At 39.0% G+C, this 19,852-nt stretch overlaps 1 protein-coding gene across 4 annotated transcripts in view; it reads right to left on the bottom strand.

Moving 5' to 3' along the window:
- The window catches only part of LOC139939165 (calcium-transporting ATPase sarcoplasmic/endoplasmic reticulum type-like), an 80,518-nt gene that overhangs the window by 6,082 nt on the left and 54,584 nt on the right, over window positions 1–19,852 (bottom strand). For 2 of the 4 annotated variants that reach the window (XM_071934932.1, XM_071934931.1), the window contains exons 18-26: window positions 19,432–19,615; window positions 17,643–17,794; window positions 16,234–16,327; window positions 14,660–14,786; window positions 13,015–13,217; window positions 12,480–12,565; window positions 11,764–11,897; window positions 9,480–9,597; window positions 5,753–8,573 (exon numbers count right to left, since the gene is read on the bottom strand). In XM_071934932.1, coding sequence (XP_071791033.1) covers window positions 8,373–8,573; window positions 9,480–9,597; window positions 11,764–11,897; window positions 12,480–12,565; window positions 13,015–13,217; window positions 14,660–14,786; window positions 16,234–16,327; window positions 17,643–17,794; window positions 19,432–19,615 — 1,299 coding nt within the window. In that variant the 3' untranslated portion in view covers window positions 5,753–8,372. Of the gene's footprint in view, window positions 1–1,694; window positions 1,720–5,752; window positions 8,574–9,479; window positions 9,598–11,763; window positions 11,898–12,479; window positions 12,566–13,014; window positions 13,218–14,659; window positions 14,787–16,233; window positions 16,328–17,642; window positions 17,795–19,431; window positions 19,616–19,852 lie in introns of those variants that run through there. The other 2 variants (XM_071934934.1, XM_071934933.1) reach the window with 2 other exon arrangements.

Here is a 19,852-nt window from a genome sequence, read left to right as displayed (position 1 = left end):
TTATTGAAGACTGGGCACCTAACAAAGATGGTGGCAGAATGATGTGTTGCCTACTGATGTGATTTCCTTCACCAAGTGCATGTATAAAAAATACCCCCTCAATGTGATAAAAAGCCAGCTAAATGCCACTTTGAGAATGTATTCGTCAATAATTTCCAATATTCAAAAGCTATCTTTCTGGAGTACTTCAAAGTAAAGTGAAAGCAATGATTTGTTTTACATGAAAGGGCCGACAGATTGTCTTTTTTCTTTTCTGTATTTTTAGAGCATTACATCAACTCAATTTTTGAATCACGTGTACAATTACAAAACTTTCAGCTTGTCAGGGAAGCAGCGCATTCAAGTATTAAGCCTCTCAAACTGTGAGTTTACAAAATGCTACATAAAATATGCAGATGATATACAATTACAGCATAAGTAAACAAAGATGAAATGCGAACAATATCCATGTACCAAATGACATGTTAGAAATTTGTCTAACGACACTAAATGATTGGGTGTTTTTTTTAGCATGCTTGCTTTATTTCTGTAACTGATTCTCAAAATCTAAGTTTCAAATCTCACTGGATTTCTTCACTTTTAATTTTTTATTTTGATTTGAAACATAAACATAAGGAGCAAACCGGAAATACAAAACACAACATTGGTTTGTGTTTCTGGTCAGACTTTTGCTTGTACAACTCTCCATTTCTGTTTTTATTGTTCAGTTTATAAGTTCAGCTAAAAAAATAAAGCAACCATGCAATGACATTTTTCATTCAATAGCGTGGGAAAGCTACATGCAGAAACCATACAGAAACTATTAAACAAGTAAAAATGATAATTCATACACATGCATTGCTATAAGGTGCAGTTGAAAAAGACTCTGACTGTAACATGCGACATCTTGCTTTCAGAGGTCAATATTTTTATCATTCCAGCTGCACAGATTTTGTGATTTATAAAGACATAGGCCTTTGCGAAACCATGTCTGCAGCTCAGGTTGAGGCTCCTTCCACCTTCCTGAAGCCCCATACTAAAAAGCACTTTTTTGTAAACAAAAGTTAAACAGCCCAGGAACAAAAGCAGTGGTTTTGAAAAAGGGACAAAATATGCAACTTTTTATTTGCAAGAGAAAGATGAAATGGCCAAAAATATACAACTGGATCAACGGGTCAACATGTGTTGAAGCATAGAATGCCCCTTTGCATCAGCCGAAGCCTTGTCTAAACTGGCTATGGCTGCAGCTAGATCACAGGGTCAACATGTATTGAAGCAACTGCTGCCCCTTAGCATCAGCCGAAGCCTTGTTTAAACTGGCTATGGCTGCAGCTAGATCACAGGGTCAACATGTATTGAAGCAACGGCTGCCCCTTAGCATCAGCCGTAGCCTTGTCTAAACTGGCTATGGCTGCAGCTAGATCACAGGGTCAACATGTATTGAAGCAACAGCTGCCCCTTAGCAACACCCTTAGCAGCAGCCACAGCTAAGTCTAAACTGGCTAATGCTGTGGCTACAGCTAGATCACAGGGTCGACATACATAGAAGCATAGGTTGGCCCTTACCATCACCCATTACCATCCAGTCTTACACGGCTCATTTAATATGCCAACTGGTGCTGAGCAAGATGGCGCATTAAATTAAAGTGAAAGTCTTTCTTGAGCATGCAATTCTACAGATGAGAATGTTTTTTTTAAACTTAAGTTTGTATTACCTCATGCAACTCAAATGAAACTAGACTGTAACGACAAAACATGGGAGAAATAAAGACATTAAGAAGGGAGGAGACTTACACATTTTCCCAATTTCTAAAACAATTCTGTTTAACAGCCCACTATTACAACCCTCTTACCCCTCAACACTTTTTATAGCGAGTTAACCCTGTAGTCCCTGCACCGCCCGAGTTTGCTGAAAACTTATATTTCAAGATTCTTGCAGTTAATTACTGGAATTGTAGTTCAAATTTTAAAAGATAGCCACAGCTTAACTTTTAAGCACAATTTGAACCTTGATATTTCTAGAAAAGTACAAGTTCGCATGAGAACAATAAATGTTAAACGGCTATGGTAATTTTTATGGCGAATATTTGTTTGTAAGGATAAAATGGAGACAATAGCTTTTCAAGGCTTTTATCCGACTCAATTATTATACTGATTAAATGCGAAGGCGTGAGTTTTCGACAATATTATCATGAATGATGAATAAAATTAAATACAGTTTCCTTTGTGTTTACTAATGGGCCTTTTGTTGGGGTAAGAGCTAAATTATTTCATCATCAGTAGCTTCATTAGCTTAATAATGACTATCGAGGATTCTTTTGACGTTCCTTTTTTTCTACAAACACAAGCTAGCAAAGTTTCCTCCTACCACATACAGTATATCGATAGGCGGCTGGGCGGTCCAGTGGCTAAATGGTTAATCAACCCATCAAAACCATTCAACTAAACGGGTTTTATGGTGTGACACAGCTGTGCATAGAACTAAACTGTATACACATGCGTCAACTGCTGTCCGCGAGTCAAATATTGCACGTAAATGCCAAGTAGCTAAATGCGCACTACACTGTATAGCACATTGACTCCCAAAATGACACAATCGAGATTATTGTGATGATCATGTCGAGTGAAATGAGTCAATACCAGATGCATTCACTACATGATATCCTCATATAGCAGGCTGGCATAAGTAAATCTAGCATTCAAAACCACAGTGGTTGGTGTTGAGTGGGAATAAAGTAGGAGGTATAATGCAGTATTAAATATTTCACTATGGTCCTTTTCAAAACCACGGCTTTGGGTTGGCTGCGGCTAAGGCTACATCATCTGCCTGTCTGAAGCTCCTTCCCTGAAAGCACCTGCTTTTGAATTTACTCAGGGGCCTGAATCACAGCCTAAGCCTAAATCATGGTTTCGAAAAGGGCATAAATAAGGTCAGAGCTGGTATTTCAAACTCCAACCATTTCCCTGTCACGTTGCCAAAACTATCAAAATTTAAAATGAAGATCAGCCTGGAAACAAAAATATAGTGATATTAACCCTGAATAGGCTGGAGTGGATACCAGTCGAGTGTTGCAACTGAGTGCAGTAGTACTGTTCGATTACCAGTTGACATTCAATTCTCTCAATATTCATTTATGTGACATCATAATGATATGCATACAAGAAAGATGGCCCAGGGTCACATTTCTGGTTATCGCCATGGATTCCATTGATGTCAATACCAGGAGATGCTCTGTTGAAAATGTTTTAATTGGCCTCTACAAGTAACAATATGAAGTTAACTGTTGAAAGTGTGCACACTCATGATTTGCTGTCTGCGATACACAAAATTATGCCGTTAAGTAAAGGCGCGGTGAAATTTGTTGTTACTTGGTTAAAATGTGGTGTTTGACTTCTGAATCGAGGTCAATATTTTCCAATGGGGTAGCAGCAATAGCACATTTTTTGTTTACATAAAACAATTCTCATCAATGTTAAGATGGGATGAATGGTGTCAAATATTTCAATTAAAAGTGACATTTCAATTTAGGATTATTTTTGTTGAGGTGAGTTTTGAGGATTAAGAATTGTTGTTGTTGTGAGTTTTAAGTGCAACCCATGCCGATTTGAGCGATTAGCGAGGACTCATGAGCCATTCCCGGGTTAATTGCTCAAAGGTTAATGATTTATATGGTAGTTGACAAGGTGGCTTAACTACATGTAAGGCTAAGGTATGCATACTCTCTATGAATCAAGAAAAGGTACAGTGCAGTGCCCCATTTCATAAACCCTATAAGCAAAACAAAATTGCCAAGCACATACAAATATTGCTTAACAGACATGGTTTACCAGCCCAAAAATACATTAAGTTCACATTGTTGTGACAGCCCTCGATTTCACAAAACTCTTCCTAACTTAAGACTTATCTTAGGACTTAGGACGAGTCCCAACCCTGCACTGTAGCATGCAGACCATAAGATTAATCCTAAGTTAGGACGAGTTACTCGTCCTAACTCGAGATAAGACGAGTCCTAACTCGAGATAAGACGAGTCCTAACTCGAGATAAGATGAGTCCTAACTCGAGATAAGACGAGTCCTAACTCGAGATAAGACGAGTCCTAACTCGAGATAAGACGAGTCCTAACTCGAGATAAGACGAGTCCTAACTCGAGCTAAGACGAGTCCTAACTCTTTGTGAAATCGACGGCCAGTGTCCTACTCAAATTTGTCAAAGAAATTGTTTAAGCAGTATTTTTTGCTTAACAGCTTTATGAAATTGGGCCCTGGTAATGTTGGTAAAAACCCCAGCTACTGCTATGCTCATTCTCTCCAATCTGAACTACATATAACAATGGTCTAGAGAATAACGTTAACTGCATACTTTGTTTCTATGAATCAAGATATGGTACAGATTTGTTAACGATGGCCAACCAATGCCAACTAACCAATGTAGAAGGTGTTTGTACAGGGCTGAAATTACAGCTAGTTTACTAAATTTTACCCGTTCTAGTGGTTTTGATATTTTTGTGGTAGGGTAGGTTCGATGAGGAGGCAACAAAGGGGCATAAGATTCTTGGTTTTTTTTAAAGTGCCACATCCACAAATCTTCAAAATAATTGTTAATTTGCAATGGCCGTTGCTAAATAAAGGCCATGATTCTTACACAGTTGCGCAAGACCCAAGCGTATCCTGTGAGTTCAATGAAGCCTGACATAACTACAGACCCCAACCTTGGCTACATCGATGTGCAGGTTTTGGGGGATACATGATATTGGCTACATCTTGGGCAGGGTAACATCAGGTAGTTGCATACAGTATGTGGATCATGCAACATAGGGTTTAATTTCTACAAAAAACCTTTCAGGACACATGTTCACAAACTCAGATACTCTAGCATGTCCAATGATAGTAGGTTTCTTGCTTAGATGGTCTTCCAGACATGGGAACTCGGCAAACTCCCACAAGGGGATATGTTATTGCAGTCATAGGCATGGCCATAGCCAAAGCTGAAGCCGCTTGATTCAAATGAACATGGATCAAAATAAGGCCCTGGAAGAAAATAGACCGATGCCTGCATCATGATACCAGATTCCCCAAAGCATATTCAAATATGCAGTTCAGGAATCATGTGGGATGGTCTCAAAAACAACGAACAGCAAATGACACAATTTTGCAAGATCTGTGGAATGGCACATAATAATAGTGTCTACCTTGAATACAATATTGCACATAATATTTTGTAATTTGGTGTAGAACTTCATCAGAAAATGAAACAAAGTAAAATGGAATTTTGATGTCTATTTTAAAGGAGGGGTGAGTAAAAATGTGAAATTACTTTATTGATTGTGTACTGAAAATCAGCTGCGACAAATTGAAAAGTCATTGATTTTTGTTGTTTAATCAATCAAATTCAAGTCAGTGTCAAATGCAAAGCTTTTCACAGCATGAGCAGAAAGCAAACTTGGCCAGTATTAGATTTGGCCCCAATACTGGGAAAGTTAAGCACGCTTTTAGCCCTTGAGAAAGACTCTATAAGGGTTGAAATGTCGGTCCATGAACTATTTTTTGCATGGTATGAGGGCCTAGATTTCCTTTGATTTTGTTTTTCCAAGCCGTGGTGGAAAAATGGAATGAGGTATGAGATTTGTTCAACATTTCATTGACATGATCAGTTGTGCAAGCTCAACCAGCTTGTCTCTCTGGTTGGGGAAACTTCTATCTACAATAACGGGGTAGTGTTAATTTGTTAAACTGGACAAAATATGAAGTGGACAATGCTGTTAGAGAACATGGTGTAGGTACTTAAAAACATACAATTATGTTTATTATCAATAAAATCACGATATGAACAACAAATGGCAAACAGTTAAATCAAATTATTATCAAGCCGGGCGTCAAGGTTGAAACGTGATTAGAATCTGGAATCTGGACTACTACTGACACAAAAACACATGATAAAAAAAAAATCCACACCCAACCATTTTTTGACGGCTTCAAGATGCTTTTGTTAATTCACTTCCTCGTTCAAATTTGGTTTGGTTTTGTGCTACTATAAAATATTGTAGTTGATGATTTTGATTTTCGTTTTCTTTTCAAAATGACATGTACCTCTCTTAAAAAACAACAACTGAATGGAAACATTTACAATTAATCGTGTTAATCACAACTGCAAGAAGAAAAACAACAAAAAAATACTAAAAAGATACCAATTCATAATAAATAACAATTACCAATAAGCAGTCTTTGGAGATGAATCCATTGTGTACTTATGGTACATATATATTAAATTCAAATCTCCAAATATGATATATATTTCATGTTTTGTTTTCCCCTCTCAAATATTCAGGGGAAGAAACATGCAAGCTAAGACAATTTCTACAATTTCATTTCAAGTTCGCCTGAATCATTTTTATATTGAACCTAATCCAAACCAACCCATGACTCTATAAACCTGAATGATTCCTTTTACCCAAATAAGGTTTTGATACTTGTGCATTCTTACTACAGACTTTCAATGTGATCTCAAAACCAGAAAAATAACAAATCTTAAAAAAAAATCCCCTTAGAAATGTCAAGTGCATAGAAACTTATGTTGCTACAGACTGGTGAATGAATGAAAGGGGGAGTGGTTGTGGGAGGGGGGAAATTCTAACTTTTTTTTCACAAGAGGAATGTTTACAATTTCATATAAATACTAGTCTGTTACTACTACATATATGATATATGGGATGAAGTGGTCCTTATTTATGGAATAGCTTTAGAATGTGTTTGTGGTTGTCTACATATTTTGTCTCTTGCTTCATTTTAAAAACCATCTTGTATATCAATTTTGAAATATTCTCACTTCCTCAACCTTTTGAAGACCCTAGGGGAAATGCTAACTTCAACCTAATTCATGTAAGTAATGCTTAATATTTTATGCAAGTTTTTTTCATGAGAACAAAAACTTGTCTTTAATTTGACTTTTGAGAAAGAGAAGGGTAATCCGCCAGACGACTAAGATTGTTACATTCAGGAGTTGTCTATGGAATTAGGTCCAAGGTTTAACAACCCCCCAAAGCCTCACTGACAACTAAATCTAACTTGATAAGACTTCTAACTTTCACAAGATCTACAGAAACAAAGATGTATCTACTATAAGTCATCGATCGCAGCCTCTGGGCCGCCATCGAGTAACCGTTAGCTACAAACTACTACAAACGTAACAAAAGAATGTAGTATGACATCTCTATCGTGCATCAGAAAGAATGACAGTGAAATGGTGGGATACCAGGCGAAGTGAACGGCAGAGCAATTTTAAAGACTTTTATTTTTTTTAACGATGTTCAAGGAAAGATGGCAACATAATTATTGTAAAAAACATTCATTCTCAAATGTACCATGCTCAAATTGATGCAAGAAAGGACAGATATTAGCAAGTTTAGTCAAACAACAGTTTTTTTAATCATAAATAATTTGCATTCTTTCGCTGGCAATTTTTTATTATTTGTTTTGTTTGCATTCACAAAGTCTTGTACCCTGCCTTATTACAGTCACAGCGATATGACAACATGATTAGGTGCTCTGTCTACTAGGTGAGAAGTAGCCACTTCTGTGTTGTCAGTCAACCAAAAATTAGATGGGGGGAAAAAAAACCAGGAAAACAAAAACAAACACACCTCCATGCAGAGAGACTAAAAAAATCATACATTAAGCTAGCATCAGTGCACACCAAATGCGTCAGGATCCTTTGGCCTCAGCTGCTAGTAACGTATGTCTGTGGGTGAGGTAATTATTGCTGCATGACTTCAACAGAGGGCGCTATGACCTCCAGTGAATCGCACGTTTTTTTCAATTTAAACCAAATCATATAACCAGTACAAAAGGGGCTAAAATTATTTACTGGCCTTCTTTTTTTTTTTCTTTTTTTTTTGCCGCAGGTATTGAGGAAACCAGAAGAATTACCTTAAAATTCATGGCAAAAATTATATACATGTCGATATTGTACGAAAAAGTTTTCTTTATGCAGATTTAATATATACTTATCAAATATAACTCGGTCTCACAAACACCTTAATGTCTATCAAGGTAGAATTCCATTTTGCCGAGTGTTTTGTTATTTATTTGTCTTGTTTTGTGTTGTTTTTTGTTTTGTTTTGTCGGGTGTCAATTTCTGGCGATTCTTTGTGATAAGCAACACCTCTGACTGACTTCCTCACGCCACAATAAAATCCTCACGCACAAACATGCACGCACCCATGAAATAACTGACAAATACATAGTGAATGTGAGTTAAGAAAGGCAGCGGCAAGAGACCAATGAGGGGACACAAACAATAATAGTAATCGGAGAGAAAAAAACAGGAAAAAAAAAATTATTAAAAAAAAAAAAAAACTAGTGTGAGATTTCATTAAAAAAAAACAAAAAAACGCATTCACATAGGAAGGAGATAGAGTACGGCAAGAGCTACGCCCATGCTGGCCACTAGCCCCTGGAGACCCACAGAATAACTTTTACCGTCATTGGCGCGGCGAGCGATGAATTTCAGCATCTCATCCAATAGGATGACAGGGAACGAGATCTTGAGCACCGCCATCCACTCAGTGTAGTCGAGGGGTGTAATCTGGAATACGGTCTGGAGGGGAGGGAAGAGAAAAACATGGAGAACGAGTTGAGGATCATATATAGGATTTGAGGCATTGCATGGTGAGGTATCAATATATATTCGGTCTGCAGTAACACCGTTTGTGTATCTACTTGCCAGGTAGAGTTTGTTCTTAGAGAACTGTCTTTCTTAATTCTACTATCCGTAGATTGTTCGAGTGTTCGGGAGACTTCTCAGTTCTGAAAGAACTGTCCTGCTTTTTAACTATTACCCGGGCAGATGGTATAGAAAATAGGCTGGGACTATTACTTTAGCTTACAGGATCGTAATTAACTGTACTACCGCGGAGTCGGTTCTTAAATTGGTCTCAACGTTTCGACTAGCTTGTTCTAGTCATCGTCAGGATAATTTTCCCCCATCTTCAGCCAAGTTTGCACAGTAACTTTCATTGACCATTGTACAACTAAAGCCTGGTTCATACTTCCTGCGAATGCGCTACAAAGTTTAAAGTTACAAATTCGCATGAATAACTCGCAACAGTTGACTTGTGCTTGACACCTGCGAAACATTCGCTACGAAAACTGCCCTGCGACGTCAGAATTTAGTCGACATCGGTTGATTGACAAAATGGGTAGTTCACAGAGGAACAGTGTCCTCGGCACTAGAAAAGTACACCAAAAATATTGGCAGATATGTTTTACCAGGCCAACATAAAAAGTCTGAATTCAAATAAAGGTCTGAACAATTTCATCTCTGCTAAATGTGGGGGTTTCAAAGAAAGAACATAATAATATTGAATTCTTATATAGCGTACGTATTTACCAAATTAGGTAGTCAAGGCGCTGAGCTTATACAAACTTTCAGAAATATTGGTTATTGAAGTGATGGAATCTGGGACCCCCCAAAAGGGAGGTTGGGAAATATTTGAGTACTCACCGACATGATGTCAACATAGAGGATAACAAAGTGGAGAGCCATTGAGAGAATAATGGCACCAATGAGCCAGATGTTGGACCATGGTGGCATCACCAGTAGGGATTGGTTCTCACTCAAGCTGTAAACAATGAATATTCATCATTAGTTGGGGTAGGGTATCCTATTGGCTTAAATGGTAATGATAGGCCAACACTGATTGGTTCTAAGTCTAATTTAGGCTTGAACATATGACTATTTATCAATACCAAGGTTGCTGCTCTATTTTAATTGGACAAAAACCATTAACAAAACCATAATTTAAATGTTCATCATTAGTTAGATAGTGGTATCCTATTGGCTTAAATGGAAATGATAGGCCTACACTGATTGGTTCTCAGTTTGATATGAATATTCATTGAAACCAGCTTGCTCTATTGTAACTAGACAAAAATAATTAACAAAATTTATAATCAATATTTAAATGGAAATGGTTCCAAGTCTAACTCGAGCTGTAGTTTATGAATATTCATTGAAAGCAAGGTTGCTCTATTCTAAATAGCCAAAAATTCCTACACAAAATGAAGAAATTACATGTAAAAAATAATTACAGTCGCCAGTATTTACTTATCTACCTAACCTCCAAACTCCCAACAAAAAACACACAAAACTAACAACAAGTCAAATCTCGACACAAAGAAAAGAAATACACCAACAAATCAGTGTTAACAAGCGCAATAAGAAAATCAAATTCATACATGTAAATGTAGTTTTAAAAAAGGCAATATTTAAATACATCTTATAAAATATGCAGATACATGTAAACCATGCCAAAATGTATATAAGGTATAGGCTTTTTGAAGACCTTTCAAGCCACAATTTTTCTGAAGACAAACCATTCAGACATCTAAATAAAGTACAAAGAAAATCATGCCTGTTAGAACATGGTGCTAGCGCTAACCAAATCAAAAACCAAACTGGACACACATTCTGATTATTATTAAAACGTTGTTAAAACGTTGTTACAAATAAACAAAATATCAGATATGTAATTCACATTGACAATCTATTGATAGTAAAACTATGGTCAATAAAATACAATCAAACACATTCAATTGAAATCAGCATAAGTGTTTCAATACTAGCCAAGTAGAAATTTCAATGAGGTCAAAAGTGACGCTCCATGCCAAATTCCTGGAACTTCCTGCCCAAACTCAAAACTGGGTTAATTTACTCCTCCAATAGGTGAGAGTAGGAACTATCAACATATAGACCAATCCGGGCGCGCACCGGGCGCGCAAGTGTTGAGCACCCTGCGCCATTTGCTGCGGTGTCTTCAGTGCCTAGATTATGCACAAAAAGACACCGCAGTCGTTAATTTTCAATAGAGGGCGCTACCAAGCTTGTTTTCGACGGATTGGTCTATAGAATGTTTCGTCATGTCCCCTATGAAATCATGGCTGACGGTTTTTGCTTGTCTTCACTCTCAACGCATTTCCACTATTTCAAAGAAGTGACTTTGGCTCGGAGCGTCACAATGAAAGATTTTTTTAAATATTGAATGAAGCGGGACACAGTCAGCAAACAAATCGACAATAGACCCCTTACAAGCCTTGAACAACATGGAGCGCAATAGACCCTTTCCATGAAATATGTAAATTGCACATAGCGCGTGCGCACTAACGTTTTGGTTGGCAAAATGAGTGAACAAAACGATAACACTGTTTTGTACACGGCTAATGGGTGCGTGACGCAGACGGGATTGCGCGCTTGCTTAGTGCGCAACTCTATGGCGTTTGCCAACCAACAGTGTCTGTATGCATGCGTGAATGTAATTAGCATATTTCATGGGAAGAGTCCATTACACACGCCCATCCTGTCCCAAAATGAACACAAAGAAACTGACTACCAAAATGGTGGAAATGCCTGATGCGGATGTTTGCTCCACATTGTGCAAAGGCTCAATAGTATAAACACCAAATCTAAATAACACGTGCTTCGTTCTCTTCATCTTCCAGTGATAAAGGAAAACCTGTGTGGTATTTCTCATGACTACCGACATGTTCAGTGCATGTGCAAGGGCACAATAATATGAACACCAAATCTGAACAACAGAACTGCCTGAACTTCCTTCTCCACAGCTTCCAATGATAAAGGAAAGCCTGGGGGTTATTTCTCAAGACTACTGACCTGGTCAGTGCGTGTGCAAGGGCTCAGTTGTATGAACACCAAATCTGAACAACAGAACAACATGTATTTCGTTCTCTACAGCTTCCAGTGATAAAGGAAAGCCTGATTGACTACTGACCTGTTCAGAGCGTTCAGCATCTCAATGGTGACCAAGACGGACAGCGCCATCGTCATGTGGTGAGGATCGTCAAACACTTCACAGTCCAAGCCCTTGAAGTTCTCCGGCTCCAGAGGGCACTGCATATGATGCGTCTACGAAAAACAAGAGGAAAAATACATCTTCTTATTAAAATATCATCCCAACATTGTCAGCTGTAGGAAATGCTTTGAAAAATACTGAAGTATTCATACATCAAAAAGCCTTTAATAGTGCGTTTTATGAGACTGAAGATTCAAAAGTGGGGAAAGGGTAAGACCAAGCTGTATTTAATAGTTAGGCCAGGGTTAGTGAAATTGACTGTCTGAGTATATGCCAACTAATTATCCATAGACATGTTTGCTCACTGACGATTTGTGAGGTGTTTTTTTCCCCAGATTGACCTTAGGTTAATAAACACTTGTTGATTAGTATGGCAAGGGCATACAAGTGCTGCTATTTCTCGTTTCTCTGTTCGTTTGTAAAGTGAATGCAAGGTTCACCACCATTGGGGTTGGGAGGTTGTTGGGTAGCAGTGAGGCATTTAACAACTGCTATGTATATGAGCAGAGGGACATGTAGTATACCAACTGCCATGTACATTCGTCTGTGTATTTTTCACATGAATGGGATAGTGCCATTTGGGCTTGGGGTTTGGGGAAGGGGTAGGGGTAGTAGAGTAGATAGAAAGAACTTACCAGCTGCCAGAAAGATAGACCGGGACCATTCTTGTGGAACATGAACCACCAGGCGGAAGCACCTACAGTAGCAGCTCCAACGTAGACTGAAATGGCAAAGAAATGGCAGAGTAAAGTATTTATGACTGACTCTATAGATCTACAGAAGATGCACTGTATTGTCAATCATCCGTACAGACTGTTAAAGTTTCCTGATTATTCGAAAAGTGGGACTTGCGTAAGAGTGTGAATTTGTTCTGTTCACGCAAATGTATTACGTTAAATGTATATGGGACCAAATTGGTCTACAAATATCCAAAAAGACTAGATACTTGCAAGGTCTAATTGCAGGGATGTGAAAGGCTCTTGAAAGAAAACCCGTAGTGTGAGCGCAAAGCGTAAAAGCTTGCGAGCGCAAAGCCTGTTTCCACACTTATCATTGTTTTCAAAAACTTTTTCTTTCTTTTTGCCCCTTTTTTCCCAGGAAAAACAGAGAAATCACATCCCTGAATCGTAAGTGAATCGAAAGTGAATCGAAAGTGAATCAAACAATTACCTCCAATGGCCATATATCTGAAGAACAGCAGACCACTGATGAGAGGTTCGTTGGCTCGACGTGGTTTCTTCTCCATGATATCAATGTCAGGTGCGTTGAAGCTGAGAGCGGTGGCTGGGAGTCCGTCTGTCACCAGGTTGACCCACAGGAGCTGTACGGGGATCAGGGCTTCGGGCATACCCAGGGCGGCGGTCAAAAAGATGCTGATGAATAGATGGAGGGAAACAAATTATTTATGGAATCTTAAATGTTATTATTAACATACAATAAACCACCAGGTAAACTGACAGGGTAGATTTGAAATGATTTGGGGTTGTTCAACCTCAAATTATTTTTTACACTCAAATAAGTACTATTTTATAACAAATTTCTGCTCTAAACATGTAGATTTTCAGCAACTAGAGTAGAGTAAATAGATGTTAAATTTGCAGTGGATTAAATTTTATGATTTGGTTAAACCTTTACGCTGATGCGTGTAAAACACTGTTATACTGCAAGTCCAGTGGAGAAAAAAACCCACAGGCATATTTCTTGGATGGGAGTTAAACCCACGACCTTTGCAATTCTTACCAACCAACTAGACAACCAGATTGCCCAGTAGCTAGAGGCAGTTTGAATCCTTTATTTTAGCAGTGGGCACCGCAACAATTCAGTATATATTAAATTTGCATGGGGGATACAAAATATTACTCGGTATTACCCAATCAAGCAGATATTTAGAAATACATTTAAAATCAAAGTAAACAAGTTCCCATAATCGGGGAGATTTTCAAATTTGTCTATCAGTGTAATGGAAAGAGCCTCAGAAACGAGGAATTCATATACTCTCAGCGTTTTTCCTTTAAACAAGGGAAACATCAGAGGGAATTAATCTTCACTGGCTCAACCCCAACTTTGGTTACTAGTCATTTCTGAGTAAATTATTTCAGTGACTGCCGGGTCACAATGCTATTAAGGGTAAAGGCAAATTGCCAAGAATGAAGTTTTAAAACTTCAAACATAGCACTGCGTACCTGTAGAAAAAAAAATAAAAGAGCGCATTAGGATGCCTTTCCGGTGTTTAAAGCGCCACACAAGAAACTTGGTTTACTGTTTAACATGCTCGTTCGTCATGGGGAGTCAAATTACACATGAAAACTATGGTAAGGGTGTTAATGCCATTTAAGTATTATTTGGTCTTACCCAATCAGGTAGACATATAAAATTACATTCAACATCAAAGTCAACAAATTCCCATTATCGGGGAGACTTTCAAACTTGTTCATCAGAACATGGAATGATTGGTTTATTTTCAGGGAACCTCTGCAGAATCAGGGAGAGTTGGCAGCTCCATCATATCTTTCCACATGACAGGTTTTATTTTAATATAAAACTGTCTCTAGCTACCGGGCAATCTCGGTACTCTGGTTGGTAAGACACTGCTCTAGAATTGCAAGGGTCGTGGGTTCGAATCCCACCCGAGTAACATGCCTGTGATATTTTTTCACAGGACTCGGGAAAGTACTGAGTATACAGTGCTAACACACATCGGTGTATGGGTAAAAACCAAAATTAATATTCTTTATCCCCGATGAAAATTTAACATCTATTAATTTAAAACTCCTTGAGAAAGGGAAAAGAAGAAGGAGAGAAGCTTTCCGCTTACCTGACGACTTCACCGATGTTTGAGGAGATGAGGTATCTGATAAACTGCTTCATGTTGTTGTAGATGGCACGTCCTTCCTCCACGGCGGTCACAATGGTAGAGAAGTTATCATCAGCCAATACCATCTGTGCTAACGGTGGTCAAGGAATCTTACATTCATCAGGTACAAACTGAATTCACTTTCTGAATTCAAAACATCGCTTAAAATTTACCTTTTCCAGGCTTAGTTTGCTTACTAGGCTATTCATTTCATTCTCATTCCTTTGTATTTTTAATTGTTGGTTGCTTAAATACTGTTGTTGTAAAGCAGTGTGGTACCTTTTCTGTGTAAGGACGCTATACATGCTAAAATTAATTATAATTATTATTATTATTATTATTATTATTATTATTATTATTATTATTATTACAAGACTCATCCTTAAAGTTATTATACACTTTCGGTAAACAGTATTTTCCAAAGGCCCACACTTTGTGTATCACAACTTATATATAAAATAACAAACCTGTGAAAATTTAGGCTCAATCGGTCATTGGAGTTGGGAGAAAATAGCGGGAAAACCCACCCTCGTTTCCGCACGTTTTGCCGTGTCATGACATGTGTTTAAAATAAATCCGTAATTCTCGCTATCGAGAATTGATATTGTTTTAGTGTTTTCTCAAAAAGTAAAGCATTTCATGGAATAATATTTCAAGAGAAGTCCTTCACCATTACCTTCTGTAAACCCTGTAAATTATTTGTAAATCTGTGAACTTTTTTTTTTTTTAACACTAGCCCAGCGTACATTGTCTGGTAAAAACATGCTTCAGACTAGTACTACTTCTCAACTTCCCCTGTCGGCTACTATAAACTGTCCAAACTACTTGTTCAGTAACCTCATATTTCTTCCTTTTCAAATGTGATTAATACATTTTTAGGGTTCACCTGGTGTTTCTGGCATGGTTGGCTGCGTTAGGTTTGTGCCACACTGTAAAAAGCGTAACGGGAAAGAGCCTCAGAAACGAGGAATTCATATACTCTCAGCGATTTTCCTTTTAACAAGGGAAACATCAGAGGGAATTAATCTTCACTGGCTCAACTGAAACTTCTGCTTTTTAGTCATTTCTGAGTAATTTTTTTTTCAGTATCGAAGGCACAACATCTGCTGATTCACTGGTGTTGTAAAGCGCAAAAGCAAACTGCTAAGTATTGAGTTTGATGCCCAGTATACTTTGCACAAAAATGTATTGCAAAGGTATGAAAGGACATGTACGTACAGGAAGTTTACACCCGACTCTTCTTAATATGAGCTCGGAAGAGAAGAAACCCCAGTTTATACAAGGTTTTTCACCAGTCTCGAACTGTCCCATGCGTAATTCTTAAAAATAGAAGTACCTGCTAAGCAGAAATGAGCGGGATACCAGTCATAAATTGTACTCATAATATGGTAACCTTATTCCGGTGAGCATAATTTGATTGCACTTCACTACTTTTTGTGCTTAAGCAGCTCTATGAAATTAGGCTCAGATAACTTGGGTCTACCTTAAGGATCGAGATGAGAGGAAATTTCTAATCAGATGTATTTAAAGGATATCAGAGGCACTCTTGGCCACAGCTGTACCAGAGCCCATGGCGATACCGATCTCTGCTTTCTTCAGGGCTGGGGCATCATTCACACCATCACCGGTCTACATGGAAGAAAAAAAAACGAACAATAAGAGAACAGCTCATCTCTAAAAAGTGGCAGTGGATAAACCTTTTACAAAACAGAATTCATAAATAAATGATTTTTTTTTTATTTTAAATACAGAACATGTCCACCCCACTTTCCACACAGGCCTGGAATTCCACCCAAAATGTGCCTTAGTTTTTAACCGCGTGAGGGTGCTCTCAATAGTAGTTTTATCACTTCCGGGGTATATGTGATCCGTTCTGCACAGTTTTAGATCGCCGTAGTTTTAAGTTGCTTTAGATGTGGGTTGTAACGACTCCGTTAAAGGTCTTATTGTCCATAATGGATATGATGTCTGTGGTGGTTATGTGTTCCAGTCTTTAATAACTGTTTTGGGTATGAATGAACATACCCCCGCAAGTGACACAAATATGTTTGAGAGCGCCCTCACGAGGTGAAAAATACAGCGCATACAGAAAGTCTCCCATTATCTGTGTGTATCTCAGATTCTCTGGATATTGTACGATACTGAGTTCATGTTTGAAATATTTCACACTCGCAGCGTAATGGGAAAGAGCCTCAGAAACGAGGAATTCATATATTCTCAGCGTTTTTCCTTTTAACAAGGGAAACATCAGAGGGAATTAATCTTCACTGGCTCAACTGCAACTTTGGCTTTCTAGTCATTTCTGAGTAAACTCTTTCAGTATCGAAGCAATCTCTGCTTTCTAGTTATTTCTGAGTAAATTGTTTCAGTATTAAAGGCACAGCATCTGCCGGGTAATCAGTGCTATAAAGCGGTACGTTAAAATCCTGCTATAAAAATAATTTGTTAAAAGTGGTAAACATTATACAAGCAACCATACATGCTTCGTAACAAGTTGGGAAGGAAGTGAGTCCTGCTCTACCAGCCAGGCTCCAAGTGGATGATACCCATGCCTACATCCTTACAGACTGTGAAGGGGGATAACCCTCTCTTCAGCCCAAGGAGTAGTGGTAATGCGCCCCTAGGTGGCAGTTGATTTGGGTTGAAAGCTTAAGTGTAGCCTTGAAGTGGCTTGATGTGGTAGAACAGAATGCACTACATGTGTACCTTCCAAACTTATTACAAGACAATACAAAAATGGTTGTGCCATGATTGGTTGTGTACCATTTACCACAACTTTACTGAATTATTTTATAGCATACATGCGATTTCTCAGGATATTCAGGATTTTCTCAGAATATTCAGGATTTCTTAGGTCTTGTAATCTTAAACGATCTCTCATTATAAAAAATTAAATAACCCTCCCTCGTGGTACCTCCTAAAGACAAATGATCAAGAAACTCACCATGGCGGAGATCTCTCCATGTGACTGGAGGTACTCAATGATCTTACTCTTGTGGGCAGGCTCTACTCTAGAGAACAGCCTGGCCTTCCTGACTGCCTCACTCTGCTGACTAGGGGTCAAGTCATCAAACTCACGCCCAGAAAACGACAAACCTAGAAATGGGAACAAATGGTGGCAATATTTTAAGGGAAGCCTTTTAATATCATATCTTCAAACTGTGTTAAGTTTAATGTAACTCTGTGGACATTGTGTTTTGTGTCACCAAATGTACCCAAATCCTTTAAGCAGGGCTCTATTTTTGGGGAACAAATCGACAAGAAATATTTCACACTAGCAGTATAATGGGTAGAGCCTCAGAAACGAGGAATTCATATGATCTCAGCGTTTTTCCTTTTAACAAGGGAAACATCAGAGGGAATTAATCTTCACTGGCTCAACCGCAACTTTCTAGTCATTTCTGAGTAAATTGTTTCATTATGCAGGCACATCATTTAAGTACAAAGATTGATGCGCAGTAAAATTCACATAAATATGATGCAACGGTACAATGCATGTTTGAATATGTTCGCATAGTTGTATATATTGTGATTTTACCCAAATACCGAATACTCAGTATTATCCGAGTTCTGTGGGGAAAACAATCCACAGGCAAATCCTTGAGTGGAATTCAAAGCCAGGGCCTTAACATTGCTAGTGCAGAAGCCAGGGCCTTTGCATTGCTAGAGCAGAAGCCAGGGCCTTTGCATTGCTAGAGCAGAAGCCAGGGCCTTTGCATTGCTAGAGCAGAAGCCAGGGCCTTTGCATTGCTAGAGCAGAAGCCAGGGCCTTTGCATTGCTAGAGCAGAAGCCAGGGCCTTTGCATTGCTAGAGCAGAAGCCAGGGCCTTTGCATTGCTAGAGCAGAAGCCAGGGCCTTTGCATTGCTAGAGCAGAAGCCAGGGCCTTTGCATTGCTAGAGCAGAAACCAGCCAGGGCCTTTGCATTGCTAGAGCAGAAGCCAGGGCCTTTGCATTGCTAGAGCAGAAGCCAGGGCCTTTGCATTGCTAGAGCAGGAGCCAGGGCCTTTGCATTGCTAGAGCAGGAGCCAGGGCCTTTGCATTGCTAGAGCAGGAGCCAGGGCCTTTGCATTGCTAGAGCAGAAGCCAGGGCCTTTGCATTGCTAGAGCAGAAGCCAGGGCCTTTGCATTGCTAGAGCAGGAGCCAGGGCCTTTGCATTGCTAGAGCAGAAGCCAGGGCCTTTGCATTGCTAGAGCAGAAGCCAGGGCCTTTGCATTACTAGAGCAGAAGCCAGGGCCTTTGCATTGCTAGAGCAGAAGCCAGGGCCTTTGCATTGCTAGAGCAGGAGCCAGGGCCTTTGCATTGCTAGAGCAGGAGCCAGGGCCTTTGCATTGCTAGAGCAGGAGCCAGGGCCTTAACAATGCTAGTGCAGAAGCCAGGGCCTTTGCATTGCTAGAGCAGATGTCCTACCTCTTGACCACTGAGCCTGCAGAACGAATCCTTAGCAATGGGTAAACCCACATAATGTATAGTACCACCATCTAAAAAAGGCCTTAAATCACAAGGAACACCATTGCTAGAGCAGATGTCCCTACCACTGGACCACCGAGCTAGCCCGATGGCTAGCGGTAGTTTGAATGCTAAGCTGCAGGTACCGTACGTAAAGTGCAATACCACCATCTGAAAAAAGCTTTAAATCGCAAGGAACACGAAGAAGTCAACAGGTGAAAAAAAGATTTGTTCATCCATATAAGTCGTTAAATAACTGATTTTCTTAAGAAGTAGAAACTCACCAGCTGTGCTCTCTTCCTCCGTGAAGACGCCAATCCTGCGACAGATAGCCTCGGCAGTGTTCTTATTGTCACCGGTGATCACGATGACACGGATACCAGCAGCCTTGCATTCCTCGATGGACACAACCACTTCCTTACGGGGAGGGTCCAGCATGCCCACGCAGCCCACAAACGTCATGTTAGTCTGTCAAAAGGTAGTCATAATAATTGTATTTTATTATAATTTTTTTTTTAAAACAATCCAACAGCACAACAAGTGCCAATAACAGGACGAATATGAAATTAGAACAAATGTTTAGTTTAAAATGTGAGAGGAAAACCCAAAGAATCAGGGCCCAATTTTATAGAGCTGCTAAGCACAAAAACTGAAATTTCTTCCCAGATAAAAACAGGATTACAAGCCAAATTTCCATTTGTTGCA

This window comes from Asterias amurensis, chromosome 6, assembly GCF_032118995.1.
Source record: "Asterias amurensis chromosome 6, ASM3211899v1".
NCBI classification, from domain to species: domain Eukaryota; kingdom Metazoa; phylum Echinodermata; class Asteroidea; order Forcipulatida; family Asteriidae; genus Asterias; species Asterias amurensis.
Note: the sequence above shows the minus strand (reverse complement) of the source record. Positions and strands in the feature narration are given on the sequence as shown.